General features: G+C 35.1%; 1 protein-coding gene across 4 annotated transcripts in view; it reads right to left on the bottom strand.

The window, feature by feature from the left end:
- Positions 1 to 17,999, bottom strand: part of ZC3H12C (zinc finger CCCH-type containing 12C) — a 78,462-nt gene that overhangs the window by 25,822 nt on the left and 34,641 nt on the right. For all 4 annotated transcript variants that reach the window (XM_032167323.2, XM_058446900.1, XM_058446901.1 and 1 more), the window contains exon 2: positions 8,831 to 9,582. In XM_032167323.2, the coding sequence (XP_032023214.1) occupies positions 8,831 to 9,582 (752 nt within the window). The remainder of the gene's footprint in view (positions 1 to 8,830; positions 9,583 to 17,999) is intronic.

The following is a 17,999-nucleotide window of genomic DNA, read 5'->3' as shown; positions in this document are numbered from 1 at the left end:
GCAGTTTCTGTTCATCTTTCTTGTTTTAGCCTGACCCATTAAAACAAGTTATGGGGCTGGGCGCGGTGGCTCACGCCTGTAATTCTAGCACCTTGGGAGGCTGAGGCGGGCGGATCACGAGGTCAGGAGATCAAGACCATCCTGGCTAACATGGTGAAACCCTGTCTCTACTAAAAATACAAAAACAATTAGCCGGGTGTGGTGGTGGGCGCCTGTGGTCCCAGCTACTCAGGAGGCTGAGGCAGGAGAATGGCGTGAACCCGGGAGGCGGAGCTTGCAGTGAGCCGAGATCGCACCACAGCACTCCAGCCTGGGTGACAGAGCGAGACTCCGTCTCAAAAACAAAACAAAACAAAAACAACAAGTTATGGGTTTCTCTCAATCACCTTCTACCTTTTCTTTTTCGTCTGAGATTCCTGAGCCAATAGGTCGTCTGTTCGAAGAACATGCCTCTCTCTTGTTTCTTACTGCTGTTAATTTGTTGTGAAGGGACCTGCTGTGTAACCTAAGGGCCATCACATTCTGTACTCTGGGTATATGGAAGATTCTAGGAGACAGGGCACTTGAGCTGGTGAGTATGTGCTTGTTTATATCAAGAGTAAGTATGTGCTGGGGATCTTCCATGCTATGGGCCACATTTTGAAGAACAGAGGCACCCTAACATCAGTGGCAACTAAAATACCACATAGGATATGAGATGCTGATTTACTAGAGTCACTGCAACTCCCCCCCGCCAATTCTGTAATTTGTTGTAGAGCTCATATTGGATAATAAGATGCAATTAATCTGCAGACCAAGCTCTGAAAAGTACTGCTACACTTTGGACTGGGATAATTGAAACCTCATTACTTCTATCCAAAAATGCCTACTCAGTTTCAAGTAAATGCAACTCCTTATGAACTAGACAATTGGAAATTAGGGTGAGCTAAATGAACATAAATTATCTTAACAAACATATTCTTCATAAGGCTTTCACTATTATAATTTTTCATTTTTCTGTAAATTCACTTTGTCTCATAGCTCTAACAAGATTATCTCTACTCAAGACTAATATATTGGAAAAGCACATAAATTCTACTTTTCTGTCCCCAACAGAAGGGCCTAAGAAGTCAAAATAATATCTTGTATCCTGTAACACCATATGAATTGCCACCGGAGAATTATGCTTGTTTATTAATGGCACTACATTAGCCACCTACAATGGTGAATAGATAATAGAGGTGGGTTTTGTAATGCAGAGAAAAATTCAAGGGACCACATATTGTAATGCAATGTGCCTCAGTCTGGGGCCTAGAAGGGAAGATGATGGGACAACCACTTTTAGATCTGCCATATCTAAAAAACCATAATGTTACATATTAATGTTTTCTTTAGGTATATATACAGATACCATTAACTAGGTTAACCACAGAACAGGAAGGGTTATTTTAGAATTATAACTGTTACCTTCCAATGATAGACACGGGGAGTAATTGAAAAACATGGAAAAACCTAAAAAGAGAATGAAGGCATCTATAAAAAGAGACTGCCTCTTTTTAATACTTTATATGGCAGTGAAGAAAAGAACAAAGGAACCTCTTTTCAGTTATCTTTTTATTTCCTCAAATTTGATTTTACTACAATTTGCATATTATATAATGCTTGTTAAAAACCTTGGAAATTACAGGTGATCTTTATTTCTAAAACTTATATAATACGTATATTATTTACATGATCAAAGAAGACCTATTCTTAAAAAGTCTTTTTCACAAATCATCTAAAATCTAATGATACAAAGTACCTAGAATGGCACATTTCAGTACTCCAAATAGAGATGGCTCTTGAAGATACTGAAAATAACATAGCCTCTGGAATTTGACAGGAGTTTAAATCTTTTCTTTACCACTTTTCTGTGTGAGCTTGGGATTCTTATTCTGAATTTCAATTTCTCATCTTTAAAGTGAAAATAACCTCACCTACCTTATAGCATTGTGAGAACTGAATAAGGTGATAAACCTAGCCAAGTGCCTGGCACATCGAAGTCTTCAACACATGCTAGTTTCTTTACTTTCTCATGTCCTCTCAGTCTTAATGTTTAGAAAATGGAAAAAAGCTTGTTTTGGAATCAAAATGAAACCAATAAAATACATCTTTATTTAATAGCTTTAATCTCACAATACTAAACTGTGACTTTTAGAGCAAAATGCATGATGTGTAGAGATCACTAAACAGTGTTTTAAAAAGAAACCAAACAAAAGATCAAGGTAATTATGGGATTCAAAAGGACATGCAACTGATTTTCTATAACCTTCTATATATCATCTTTTATTTAAATTAAAAACTTGACCTGTAAGTTTGCTATATTCTAAGATGTACTTGCATAAGATACCCTCCACTAGAAAAATAAGTATGATTATAAAACTTCTATTACTTTAATGGGTAATTAGATTAACCTACCTATCGTGATAAGGACACAAGTTAGCAGGGTTTGTCAATGAAGTGGCTAGAATGGAAATATAAAGCTATCTTTTTAGGCTGGGCACGGTGGCTCATGCCTGTAATCCTGGCACTTGTGGGAGGCTTAGGTGGGAGGACTGCTTGAGCCCAGGAGTTCAACCAGCCTGGACAACACAGCAAGACCCCGTCTTTATACATATATACACATACACATATACATATACGTGTGTGTGTTTTTAAAAATAATCTTTTTAAACTAGAAAATCATACTTGAATCTTTAGTATCAAAATCCTTCCAGTTTAGATATAGTTAATTATATTAGAGAAAGAGTATAGATTTTAATCACAGAATAATTATAATATTAATAAATATTTATAGAACATTAAATTATTAATATAAAGTCCAGGTACTCTTCAAATATTTGGTGAATTAATTTTATTTTTTTCTCATATTTTAGGCCTGATTTTACAGAAACCATCTTGGATACATGAAAATAGATTTTAATTTTAAAGTACTTTAAAAAAAATGACTTTAAGACCTTCTTCACTGATATATTTTTCAATGTTTAATGATTGTTAAATTCTCTTACATCTATTCCGTAGTCCTTAAGCAGGGGGAAGAAGTGCAGCTGCCTCTCATCTTCAATAGGAAAATACAGAAACATAGAAACAGGATATTTTACTTTCTCTCATTGTAGTCCAATTAAATTTCCTATTTATTTGAGAATCTATAATTCATCTCATGGGGATCTGGAGTTTTTTCTTTTGTATTGAAGGCTCATAACTATTTATGCATGCCTATTTTGTTATTCTTATAGCTACTCAACATTATTGTCGCTGATCTCTTTTCCAATACACCAAAATCATTCTGAAGCTAAATCTCATTCACAAGATGCTAAATATTAAACATACCACCAGAAAACTAAATCCATGTCCCTTGTTATAGATCATTTAAATCAATGCTTATCAAGCTGTGTTCCAAACAGAAATTCCATGGCATGGCAGGACTTCTGGGGAGTAGAGAAGGGAATTTTTAAGTGGGAACACAACCCTGTACATCCTTCCCAGTTCAAACAGAACTCTGCTATTGCTTGATTTTAAATATTGGGCTTCCATGAAGAGATTTGCAGGATTGTACTGCTTTAAAGGAAAATAGAAGCCTGGAAGTCATCGATTTAGGACAACAAAAATATTTAACACCAAAATTACTATGGAAGTCTATTATGAAGTAATTATTACCCTTCAGTTGGTCATGAGCTTAACAGCAGTACAGTTGAGAGAGGTAGCTTTGAGAATTGAAAGGGCTAAGGAAAAAGGAAAGGAAAAAAGATTTCCTTCACTATATGAGGTATACAACTTGAGGCAACATCTAGCTGGTCAAGATCCAGTCTAAAGATAATGAAGCAAATCTGTTTAGTAGATGTAAAAAGGTCTTATTAACGAAAGTAGAAAACATGGACTTTAATCACTTTTCCCCATTTTGTATAACTGGTAACACTAGTTAGATGGAGATCTGTGATTAACTTTATTTCTATGTAATAGGATTACTCAGGTTGCCAATTTTTAGGTTAGAGTTTAAATAAGCACACTTGAGATAATAGGAAAGTTTACTGCTGACTGGTCTATTAAAGTACATGATATTGATGACAACTAGAATTATGTACTTAGAATTATAAAGAGGTGCAATGGAATCTAACTCTAATATCTGTCTTTGTCAGGCTCCACAATGTTATAATTAAACAACAACAAAAAGCTAGCTCTGATTCTTTGATTCTTTTCATAGGCTCTAAGGATTTTCTTTAAAAACAGTAAGAGAAATGGGGCACTGCCAAATGAAGTAATACCTGTGACACTCACCTAGAGGGAATTTAAGCTATCCTTTAATGAATGTTACTTCTAGTAAACTGTGGCTTACAAAACAGTCTACTGAGAGGCTATTCAATAGAAATATAATGTAAGCCACATATATAGTTTTAAATCACTGGCATAGCACATTAAAAAAGTAAAAAGCAGCTGGAGTTAATTTTAGTATGTATTTCATTTAACTCAATATATCAAATTCTTTAAATCCACAATCAACATAAAAGTTATTCAAATAGTTTACATATTTTTGTACGAAGTCTCTGAAATGTGATATGTAGTTTATATTTGCAGCTTATCTCAATTTGGGCTAGACAAATTTCATGCAGGTCTACTGCACATAATTTTGATATCGTTTTGTTGAGAGCCAAAAACAAATTTGTATGAATTCTGGCAATTTTTAATCTCATCTGTAGTCTAAACCATACATTTGGACTAGGTGTACAGGATGATTTTATTAACTATAAATCAGTGCTGTACTTACATGATACACAGGCAACAGGAGGGCAAAACCAACCAAACAACTGAAGGCAAATTTTACAGCCTAGGCAAGAAAGCCTTCAGTATTCAAATTTATATCAAAAAGGGTTCTCAAGTTCATACAGCTTCACAAAGATTAGATATAACAAAGGCTTTGTACTTTTTAAAAGATTAATCAGAAGTTTAAATCCTGATTATACAGATTGCTAAACTCTGCTTGTATTTCATAAATATATGGGCTTAGTTCATTTTCTTGATACAGAGGAAAGTTATCACAGCTTAATATATTTTCTCTGTTCATATTCTGACTCTATAATCTATATCTGATTTCTGTTCAAACTTTAAGAAAACTACTTCAGTGATTTACCTGCAGTGCTTTTTTTAATACCCCAGTTAACAATCAGATGTGCACCTAACACCAGCTGTTTTCCAATATGACTCTTTGGGGGACTGAGTATAAACTCTCAAGCAAATGGTTACTTTATTTCTCTATTCTGTGTCATTTGATTGGTATACAAAACCAATGATGTTCTTGGTGCATCTTTTTCCAGGAGTTGTCCACAATTTAACTTTTGCATATATTTGCAAACATAAGTGGGTCTCTTTGTCTCCAATCTTAGTGCTCAAATCCATTTTCTACATTTCTCTATAGAGTGATTTTTTCCTAAAGGCAAATGTTATTATGCCACTTTTTTCCTTGCTTAAATTCTTCTGGTAGCTCCCTATCACTAACAGAGAGGCAATACAAGCACGGATCCCATCGGCAAAAGTGGTTCACCTGAGATTATTAGCAAACAAAACATTTATCCTAATATTCCACACAAACATGCAAAAATAAGGCCTACCCACCAGTCAGGGGAGAGATTTAATCTAATCCCAGAAACCTGGGTTCACTACCCAAAAGGTAGGACTTGCCATGATAAAGGAGGGAAAAGTTTCAACCGTCTGTTCATATCAAAAACACAAGACTGGTGTGGTCAGCTTCCATTCTAACACTCAACAGAAGAATGTGTGCTATGGTATGATGTGGAGGTAGCCATGAAGCTCTGGGCTTTTTCTTTCATCATTCTTATTTTATATAAAATCTGGAAGAAAGTGAAATGGGATATGGAGATTTAGTTAATTTTAATGAAGTCAGATGACTAGATCATGGAAGAATACTGAAGAACTCAAACACTTTCAGGTACCAAAGGGGTCTAACATCAATTTATCACATTCTCACTCTGGATAGCTCACTAGAATTTGTTGTTGTTTTTGAGATGGAGTCTCACTCTGTCGCCCAAGCTGGAGTGCAGTGATGTGATCTCAGCTCACTGCAGCCTCCGCCTTCCAGGCTCGTTCCATCCTTCCACCTCAGCCGCCCGTGTAGGCATGCACCACCATATCCAGCTCATTTTTGTATTTTTAGTAGAGATGGGATTTTGCTGTGTTGCCCAGGCTGGTCTTGAACTCCTGGCCTCAAGTGATCCACCTGCCTCGGCCTCCCAAAGTGCTGGAATTACAGGCATGAGCCACTGTGCCCGGCCTTACTTGTATTTTCTTAACGACAAGTCATCTGAACCTAAAACCAGGGAAACATCTAGAAAGCAATGGATTCATTTAAGAAAATACATGAATTTAAACTAGAGGGTACATGTGGATACAGACTGATTCTATATTCCATAAGAGTAGAATGCTAGAAGATGTATTTTTAAATAACTCCTCTGGTAATTCTGGTATACAGCCATGGTTGTAGGTGTTCCTCAGGGATCTATGACCTTCCTTCACTATTCCCTCGTTTGGCAATTTTATGGCTTGTGGTCTTACATATTATCACTAAGGTAATCATTCAGACATTCTGGATTATTACAAGAGAAAGATCATTTTGTGGTCAAGTTTGGGAAAGATCAAACAATAGAGAGGTAATCTTACTGAAGCCCTTCTCAAAGCCCTATGCACATTCCATACCTCTATGACACTTGGCGAGATTCTTTCTACTCCATTAGAAAGGGTTGTCTGCGTCCAAACTGATCTCCTACCTCCCATACATCACTGCAAAAATTATCAGTATAAGGCACAACTCTACTCTTGACATTCCTCTACTGAAAACCCTTCAATTACCCTTGGATTACAGAGCCAGCTTTAAATTCTCTAGTAAGATCTAGCTTTAACCTTTTCAACTTAGTTTTTCTCTATTTTATATGATGAAGAATATAGGCTTTTAAGTCAGACATATTTGGGTTTGAATTCCATTTTGTCTTGGCAAGTAATTCAAATCTTGTTGCATTTGCTTATAAATGAAAGAAAGAAAATACGTCCTCCACCCGAAAAAGCTATTTAGAGGATTATAGGTTGGTTCTCCTCATAGTCTATGTGAAAGAACTTGCTGTCACCTACAGAAAACAGTAGTTCCCTAATTTCGGCATACATCATTATTGGAAGGCATACTACTTACAAAGTGATGCCTGAGTTACACTTTGCACCTGACTTGGTAGGTCTCCATGGGGCTCTAGAAGTGCATTGTCCAATATAGTAGTCAACAGCTACATCAGGATACTGAGCACCTGAAATATAGCTATTCTGAATTGAGATGTGCTATAAGATATACACCAGATTTCAAAGACTTAAAATCAAAAGAATAACGCAGGCCAGGAGTGGTGACTCACGCCTGTAATCCCAGCACTTGCGGGGCCGAGGCGGGCAGATCACTTGAGGTCAGGAGTTTGAGACCAGAATGGCTAACATGGTGAAAACCAGGCTCTACTAAAAAATACAAAAATTAGCCAGGCATGGTGGCATGCGCCTGGAGTCCCAGCTACTCAGGGAGGCTGAGGCAAGAGAACCGCTTGAACTTGGGGGCAGAGGTTGCAGTAAGCTGAGAGCGTGCCACTGCACTCCAGTCTGGGTGACAGAGTGAGACCTTGTCTAAAATAAAAAATAATAATGTAAACTCTCTCATTAATAACTTTTTAAAATTGATTACATGTCAGCAAGATATTTTAGACATGTTAGCCTAAACAAAATACATTAGTCACATTAATTTTACCTGTTTCTTTTTACTTTTTAATGTAGGTACTAGAAAATTGAATATGACATACATGGTTTGCATTGTATTTCCCTTGGTCAGCACTGATATAGAATCTGCATTTTCAACAAGTCCCTCAGATGATTCTGTGGTAGGCATCCTCAGGTCACCTTCTGAGAAACTGCAAACGAAACTCTAAGCTCTCCAGAAGAAGAACTGATGCTTTTATACATATATCTTTTTATCTTTACAGTGCTCTGAACATTGTGAGCAGTTACCAATAAGCTGATTGAATTTAGATGTGCTTTAAATATTGAGCCATCAAAATTACCAAAAAAATTTCTTTTAAAATTTTATTTTAAAATATATATATAGGTATAGGTAGAGAGGTGTTCCCTATGTTGCTCAGGCTGGTCTCAAACTCCTGGCCTCAAATGATCCTTCCACCTTGACCTCTCAAAGTGTTGGGATTACAAGTGTGAGCCACCCTGCCTGGCCGAAAAAATTATCACTGAAAGTTTTGCTTTTCTTCCCCCCAGTTCCTTAAGAATTATTTCTGATTTGCATTTCTTGAATGGAAACAACTCAAATTAAAAACAATTCAAACTACGGCTTTGTTTTTTTCTCAAATCAATAAAATACATAGTTTATTTTCTAGAAGAATTAGGGTTATTTAACTTCCTAAAGAAATAGACCATTTGACTAGATTCTAAAATTGTTTATTATCATCATATCAAATTATTCATTTAAAACTACTGATTAATACTAAACCAGAAACACACACTAATTTTTATACCATAGAAATTTAGCCAGATGAGGACAAAAAAGACATATCTGAGAAAAATGGGTCTCCATACAGGGATAAATCAAGTAAAGATGGCTGAGTGTCCTGAAAGAAGAGAGATGGAAAACTAATGTTTTCTAATGTTAACATCAGGATGCAGAAGAATGTTGACTTTAATGACCGTGAGAAGGAAAAGAGCCACAAAATTAGAAGTCACTTTTAAAGATTATTTGGTAGTAATTCTCAGTAACGATTTTTCCACTTACCTCATTGCCACATTGCTGCCATCAATAACTATTGGTCTCAGATTTTCACCATCATCTGTTACAATCTCTTGCATTGGAGATTCAGACCTCTGAGATTCCAGGGAAGAAGCTTCCCGTGTTATAGTGTTAATTGTACTAACCGTTTGATCAGCCTCACTTTTATTTCCAAGTTTGACAAGTTCTCCCAAAATATCATTGATTAAAGCATCAGTACCGAGTTTGTTTAGTACAAGCTGAACCTGTTCTTCAGAATAACCTAACTTAAGTGCAAACTCCAGTTTTGTTTGGTATTCTCGCACCACATCAGGTGGTTTCTTTGCTTCCTTGGATGTAGTCTGGGACTCTTCAGGTTTAAAGTCTTGCAAAATTTCATTGCGCTTGAGTATGTGAGGCTCTAAACAGGGAGACCTGCAGAGTTGTCTGTGAGTCTTAGTTATCAAGCCTGGCTCTACTGAAATGCTACCCAATTGTTCTGACTCATGATCAGAATTTGTGTTTTCTTCAGAGTCACCAGAGCTTGCATTCTCTTCAGACACCTCTTTTTCATCCTTCCCCGCATTAACGGTATCCATACTTGGTTTTTCTACTGTTGACCAAGGTACAGCTGGACTTAACTGTGGGTCAGTGCTCTCCACATAAAGGTGGCCGAGGTCATGCCCTAGGTGATCCTTCAAGCCCATGAAGCTGTTACGTGTACTTGACTCCACTTTGCTGTTTTTTCTGTATTCCTGAATGCAAAGCACCCCGTATTCCTAAAGAAAAATGTAAAATATTTAGAATTTCATAGTTATGGCTTGATTTCTGTCTCAATGGAGAAGTCAGAAGAGAATTACTCAACTACTGAATATCTATTAATACTTTATATTTTGTCTACATCCTCCTCTCCCTCCTAACACCCTTGCCAAGAGAGTATCATCTGCCATTTTTCAGATGAAGAAGTTATAAATTAGAAAGGCGATGTAATTCCTCCAAGGCAACAAAGTAAACAAGTAGTAGAACTGTATTTTTTACCCAGTTTCGTCTGATTCTAAAAGCCATGATTTTCCCACTATATCATACTCCTTCTCAATCTCGATGGATCAGATTTTTCTACTTTTAGGATGGCTTATAATTCTAGAGTGACACATAGAATATTATCAAAAAGTATGTTTTTAATATGCATGACAGGTTATTTACATTTTTAACAGAATTCATAAGTATCTATAAATATTCTTTTAAAGAGAAAGCCACATAGAAAGAAGCCATTAACTTATACTTGAAAAATCATTATTAATCTGGATGAAGCTTAACAGCAATCTAAAGAACTTTCAAAAATAATATAGATACTGCAATGAAAGAGCACATATTCTAAGATAGCCAGAAGGGAATTAAATAATTACAAGGTGAGTTAAATTCTTCTTAGAGATGAACAGGGTTTTGCCCTAGTAATCATGATTTTTTGACTATGGAACATGGTAACATAATATAATTTCTAGCATTATGCTATCCTTATTAAGTGCCAGGGAAACAACAGTCTATTTCATTCCAGGAGAAAAATAAAAGTTTTATTCTATCTGCACTTATGGAAAGCAGAGATGATATCTCACATAAAATTAGCAGCAAACAATTAGGCATTTTAAATAAATAATGTTATCTCAGTTTCTTGAATTTTATGGCAGAAAATGCTACTGTATGATATCAGATTAACTAGCCATTAATCTGCATTTGGTTAAAAAGTGATCTTCTTTCCTATTTTTCACCATATAAGAATACTTTTACTATTTAAAATTGGTTTGTTTTTTGCCATTTTACTATTTTTCCTTAAAGACTACTGGAAATGTTATTTCTCTACTAGGAATGGGTTAGGAAAATAAAGCTATTTTCTCTGGTACTTCATTGTAAGAACTATATCCACATCGAAGATTTACTTTTTTTTTTTTTTTTTTGAGACAGGAGTCTCACTCTGTTGCCCAGGCTGGGGTGCAGTGGTGTAATCTCAGCTCACTACAGACTCTGCCTCCCATATTCAAGTGATTCTCCTGCCTCAGCCTCCTGAGTAGCTGGGATTACAGGTGAGTGCCACCACGCTCGGCTAATTTTTATATTTTTAGTAGAGACAAAGTTTCGCCACGTTGGCCATGCTGGTCTCAAACTCCTGACCTCAAGTGATCTGCCTGCCTTGGCCTCCCAAAGTGCTGGGATTACAGGTGTGAGCCACCACGCCTGGCCTCATGATTTACTTGTTAAGGCAATTCTAGTATTCTACGCAGATACAGCATTAGCAAGCCAGCGATAGTTGAATTTCAGACTGCCATAAAACACCTATTTAAAACTAACCTGAAAAAGAAAACTGAGAAAATGTTTCTAAAGCTCTTCAACATCATATTTATACCAGAAAATAGCTATTATATAAATGTTAAAAGAAAATGCTAAGTGATTTTCTGAGAAGTCACAAATTTGAAAGCATACCTGGTAAACTTTAATTAGAGAGTCAAGTAATGAAATACATTTTATTAACTACGGTAAATACTAGAGAAGAGAACATGGAATCTTCAGCTTGATAACACACTTAACATTCCTTCAGTGTAGAGCTCCTACACACTTCTACAGGAGTTTCCTCAGGGCCTATTCCCTGAGAAGACAGACAACTTTAATACCATTGTTCTACTAATACAGGATTCATTAGTTTTAAAGAAACATCAATTCCCCTAGCTCCGGATTGCCCAACTCATAAAAAGAAATATCCCTTAGGAGAGCTCTATATACATCTGCTTCATTATGAAGTTGTATCCACTTCAATTTTTTCCAATTAATATGGATAAGCATGAGCCCAATTATTTAGAATTGAAGGAAGGAATTTTAAAAACAGATTTTTACACCCTGTGATTTATTAACTACTGTAATATACTAACACCATAATGCAAGTAACAAATCACAGCAGCATCCTAATAAAGGGATACAGTTAAAAGAAAAGTCCACACCATGGCCTTCGTGGCGCTCCCACCAAAAGTATCTTAAACGAGGAAAACCTATTGGAAGCTGGGCTGCTTGGCAACCAGAAGCTGGTTGCTAAGCTGCACGCCTTTAACATGCCATCATGAATGCTAGCACAGTGAAAGAATAATTTGGTATGAACAAAAGCCTATAAAAGAGACCGGGACTTAAGTGCGTCTGGTTTACCCTCTGAGAACAATGCAGCTGCCAAACCAATCTGGAAGCTCCGACATCATTGTTCTGTAAACCCCACAATCTGCTCTGACTGCAGGAAGTGCATTTAATGGGCAACATTTTTGATCTCCCCTGAAAAGTTTGGGTTTTGTGTAAGTGCTGTTGTGAGATAATTCTTCAAGATAATGACTTGCTGACCAAATCCCTGAATTGACCTAGGAAATATTATTTAATATTGAGCAGTCTGGGGTTTGCTTTTGTTTTTGTTTTTTTACATCAGACAAGATGAATACCTTATGAAAAATACAACCAATGACAAATATTAGAACGAAATGTTCTGCTTAAAGGATAAGTGAAATTATTCTTAATTTTCACATTTTTCAAAGTAACAAAATCAGATACTGCAAAGTTTTTAAACTGAAAATCAATCACTCTGAAAGGTATTTAAATCTTTCTATATCTTCTATCTAATATTTTAAAAAAGTGTTAGTGATACTACCTAAACCTACTATACCATGTAATTTTATTATATGGCTATCATGATACAAGGGGGAAAATAGGATTTTCAGTTTTTTTAATAACTACATCACACAAACCTCATTTGTATACCAATGTATTTAGTGAATACCACATATTTTTAACATGTGATAATTTATGTAATTTGCACATAATTTTAAGTAAAAAGTTTACAATAATTAGGCTGACTTTTTAATGCTAAGGATAAATGTAAGCCTAACCTACTTAAAAAGAAATTAACATCCAATTTTTTTAGGCAAATAAGTCTTGTCTTAAAATATTCTGGTTGAACTTTTTTCACACTGACAGGCCTCTCTTCATCTTCGAGATTTCACTGGTTAGCTCAGAGAAGGTTATCCAATGTCATCGTGTACTAAACAAGCAGTTAAATGATTTTTAGTCCTTGCAAAACAAGAGGCTAAATAGAAACAGTACAAATAGGGACAAACGAGTTCAATTTCTAGGCCTATAAGCATACTACAAATTTGAAATAACCTGATTTGTATTGATCCAAATGGTAAAGATTTGGTTTTTAAAACTTTGATCTCTAGAATGCTTCCTTACCCACTTGTAATTAGCAAACGATTGCCCTTACTTAATAGGGCACCTAAAAACAACCCAGAATTTGGCAATATCTTGAAATCATTCAATGAAAAGCTACATGATAAAGATTTAAAAACAAGGTATTTAAATAGGCTGAAGTATTTGTTAATATAATGAAATATGTAAAACTTACAAGAAATTACTATGAGAAATTTAAGAAGAATGGTATATAATCTTTATTTTCGTTCAGTTCTTTAAAAATGATTAATATAACTTTTAAAAGAACGAGAAAGACCATTAACAGCACAAAATGTATTATTACATGTAAAGTAGAAAATACTTTTCATTTCTTAAAAAATTATTAGACTTTTAAGTTTGCATTTACTAAAATGTAAACTCATATAAACCATCTTAAATTTAATCAATGAAATATTAACTAATAAGGGTAATTTTGCTCATTTCATGAAGCAGCATAGTCCAAGTTTCACAAAGTAGATCAGTTTTTACTCCCATAGTTACCAAAAAACTCCAAGAAATACAGCTGATTTTTAAACTGTATTATCAGGGCTCCATTGTAATTGACCTTAAGACACTATATTCTTGAACACAAAAGGAACTGGGCAAATATATAGTGATTTGTGAAGATTTCTATAATTATAAATCTATAAATTCCTTCCAGATACTGTATTGGATACTCAATTTTTCTTGCTAAAAGGCAAGTTGAAAATTAAAAATATTATTTGTTGAAAAAGAAATGTTCATGCTAATTTTGTAGATGATGATGAAGTGTAGCCAATTCTTTTAATTATCAAAAAGAAACTTTGTATTAGCTGATTGCAGGTTTACAATATAATGGCTATTCACTACAAATTTATTGCACACACTGAAATTCCTCCATCCAGTGACCAAATTTTCGGAAAGTTCTCATTAGTTAACTTGGATAACTCTTCATCTCAAATCAGATTTAAAAAAAAATCCTTTTTCTATTCTAAAGAGCCTGATATTAATTAGGAATATTAGACCATAAACTTGTTAAGCCGATTTATTTGTTTGTAATGTAAAGTTACAATGCCATAAAAGTGGGTTCTGGTTGTTATCCAAATGGTAATACTATGAGAACAATAAAAATAAAATAATGAACATGTAATAAATACCTACTGCTGTGGTCTCTGTGTATTTAATTACCATTGTATTTGAGTGAGTGCTGTTGTCCGCATCCCTCTAGCTAACAAAGGAGGGATGTCCCTTTGAACAGATTGGTTAATGCTCTGGGGCAACAGATGTCTACCGGAACTGCAGGAGACCAGCAACTGGTGGCCTGCCCATCTTCGGAAAACTTTCAATAGACTTATGCATATGTTCGCACAATAGGGCATGTGGTCGAAATGAAAACCTCTTTTTAACCCGTTATGCGCTTTCTTTCCCTCCCAACTGATAGATGCAAGTCTTTGTTTCTTCCTCCCTTCCCCTTTACAGAACTCTTGAAGAAAATAGTTCTTGGAATGACATCTTCAATCCAATGTCTGAAACTAATGTAAGGGAGAAGAAAGGTGAGAGTGAAGAAATTAGAAACTGTACATGAATACTGAGATTGCTGACAAAGCAACTGAATGCTTAATCATCGCATCTAAAACAAGTTGAAACATCTACCTACATCAATCCATCTCCCCAAGCTAGACTTTTAAGACAACAGAAAGCTCTATCAAATCTTATCATTTTATAGCACCTAGGTATGACAGTGACATCTTAAGAAACTTGAGACTTTGACAAGATAAGATTTAAATCCACCATTTAGCAAAAATATCGGAACATTTATTATAACTTGACTTTAAGCTCCAAATGATTATATGCTATGCCTAATGCCTTATAAATGTTCATGAAGCTATAAGTAATTATTTACATAACTCTAGACTAGAAAAGTGTAAAAATCTGCTTCGCAGACATATTTTACAAAAATAACTTAATTTTCTGGTATGTTGGCACTATGTAATAATTTGTAGACTTTCATTGGAGGTGCTTTCTTTTACAGAGTTCAAATTATACTCTGAATATTTAGCAAAGTTTAACTTCCAAGGCATTAAAGTAGCACAAATACTCACGTTAGCAGGAAAATACAAAGACATTGGTTTCTGTAGCAGCTTCAGCAGTAAACTCCTTAACACAATTTTAGCTGCAGACTTCCAGGCAGGCAAGAAGAACAATGAATGGTTGAACAGATGGAATGGCAATGTCTTTGCTTAACCTATTACTGAGTGGAATAACAGCCAATCATAGGCCAGAAAGCTTACAATTAGTTGGCCGGGCAGATGCAAGACAACCTCAGCACCCTGCGTCAGGTTCGTAGGTTTCTAAGATAAGCAAGTTGATGTCATTCGCAGGGTCTGCCCCGGGCAGCATGTGTATTAACGAGGGGTGTGCAGCAACAATAGGCCATACAAAGCTGACTAGTAGGCAGCTGCTCTATGAGAGCGGAGTCATTAGAGAGCAGGCTGCCAACAAGAAACACCTGGCTTGGGCAGACTTCAGCTTTTCCTCCTTGTTTTTAATACATGAAACAAAGAAACCAATTATATTTTAAAGTAGTAAAAGTTGCATGTTTCCAAAAAGTTGAGGCTATACTCTAGTCTATTAGCTTTTCATTTTTATTAAAGAAAATGAAGTGTGTCAAAGTAGCAATTAACTATTGCAGTAATCCCTGTCTTTAATAAATGAGTTACTGGTGACATGAGACAGAAGGGTATAGTCAAACTATTTCCCTGGAAATAGTGGAAAATCTGTATTTTTAAGTATTTGTTAATTTGTTGCAAGACAAGAAAACAAAAAGAAGAGATGATGAAAATACGATTGCAAAAAAAAGACTTGAGATCACAAATAGAACTGATTTTTAAAAATTCACTGAAAGTGTAGATAAAACACAAGTTCTAACTTTGTACAAAATGAGTCACCTAAACTGTAGGTTTAGACAGAATTATTTAACTTCAACTTAAAATCATCAGAATAATCTATCCTATGTATGCCAAGCAGCAGTGTAAATTTTTTTTTACTATGGATAGTAGTTAACCATGTAATTAAAGAGAAGCAAAGTCGTTCATTATATTTTAATATACAACATAACTGCTTAAAAGTATTTGTATTTCATAAAATTTGTAAGATGTTAATACTCAAATTTCAGCTCAGGAACAAGGTAACATTATAAATACTATGACTTTTTGTAGTGTATGAAGTATATAAAAATAAGCCCCTTTGGTGAGTAAACTTGTTATCCCAGATTTATTTCAAAGTTTCAGGCTGCAGCATTTATAATACTGTGGACTACTTGCTTTTGTGGGCTGCATTAAGTTATACCTTGAGTGGCCTCTGATTATGAACAAAAAAAATCAATCAAAACGTAAATACTATAAGGTATTGTAAGGATATTTCCCTACTAAAGAAAAAGGAAATCTATAGCTGTTCTACTATTTACTTAAGTGATGTAGAACACAAGCATGCACATTCCCTTTTCATTCCAGTGCAAATTAAAACAGTGAAGGCAAAGAACTGCTCTTTACATACAATTTTCTGCTATAGGCTGATTTATGCAGAGCCTAGACTTTTTCATTATATGATCATGAATTCTAAAGATATAAAAAGTATCCAAAACAATCAAAATCAATCTCCTTTTATACACAAATACAGAAGCTACACACAATTAGGATCATTTGTGAATAGTTGGAAAAAAGTAACACTAGTTTGGGACTCCTGGCCTTGTCCTTATTGTGCCTACTCAAATGCAAATGAGATCCTCTCTATTTACAAAATAAGATCTACATGGTTAAGATTTTTCAGTTACCGCACTGAAAACACTCCTTCTGCCTACTAAAAACTGAAAATTATTATTGTTTCCAGAAAGAAAACTAAAAGATAAAGTACCATATTACAGATCATCATTTGTTTACAGATATTTCCTCAAGAGTTCCAATATTTTACTGATGTATGCCATTCCAAAAATGGTAGGAAATTTAAAAATCAGTGAAAATATTTTTGAACTAAATATAATTACTAGGTTCTGAATGACAAACTAATTTCTAAAGTAAGACCTAGTCTTTCTTCTGCTAAGGGCTATAGCAATATTATTGAAATAGTTAAGGCGATGGTCTCATTTCATAAACCCATCAAGGATCAAGATAAAGCATCTCTAGTATTATCCCTTATTGCAAATTACAATGTGAATTACACAGAATTCAAATGTCACATCTTGGGTAAGCAAATGGATGTCCCAGAAATGAAGACAGATCTTTTTTTTTTTTTTTTTTTTTGGTGGTGGTGATAGTTCTTTTTGAAATCTCATGAGTAAAAAAGATATCAGCCCTGAAAGGAATAAGAGAAAGGCCACTGTTATGGCTAATAAATGTAATTCTTCTGGTAAAACTGAGATTGAGTAGGATAAATATGAAAAACGTAACATACATCCACACAAAGTAGTTACAACTGAAACCTAATAAAACTTAATAGCTGTGCACTGACTAGAAGAGACACTGAGGTCAGTATCTATGAAGTCATATTAGAAACTCTTTCTTTTGTATATATCAAGGAAACTACTTGGTATGAATAGACAGTCTTCTTTTTTCCCTTGGGTTTTCTTCCTTCTCTTTATCCCTTGCTACTATAGTTACTACTTTACAGCTTTAATTTAGGAGGAGGAGGAATCTGCTCACTAATGCCTGCCACTGTGAACACAAAGAACGAGAGAAACTATCCCAGGGCTCAGCAGGAAGCCTGATCTCTAGCACTGGATTAAGCTTTTTTGCAAACAGCAAATAAAGGCAGTGATCTGAAAAAGCTAATCAGATCCTGCTGTGGTATTTAGACTATCTCGGTTGCTAGTATTGGATAATGTTAAGCACATTAAAACATCTGTAGGTGAAAAGACAGCCCCCAGGCTGGCTTTCTTAGTCACATGGCCCTACTCCACTTCCCACTGCAG

The sequence above is a fragment of the Hylobates moloch genome, unplaced genomic scaffold, assembly GCF_009828535.3.
Source record: "Hylobates moloch isolate HMO894 unplaced genomic scaffold, HMol_V3 SCAFFOLD_11, whole genome shotgun sequence".
NCBI lineage: Eukaryota > Metazoa > Chordata > Mammalia > Primates > Hylobatidae > Hylobates > Hylobates moloch.
This window is presented reverse-complemented; position numbering and strand designations above follow the sequence as displayed.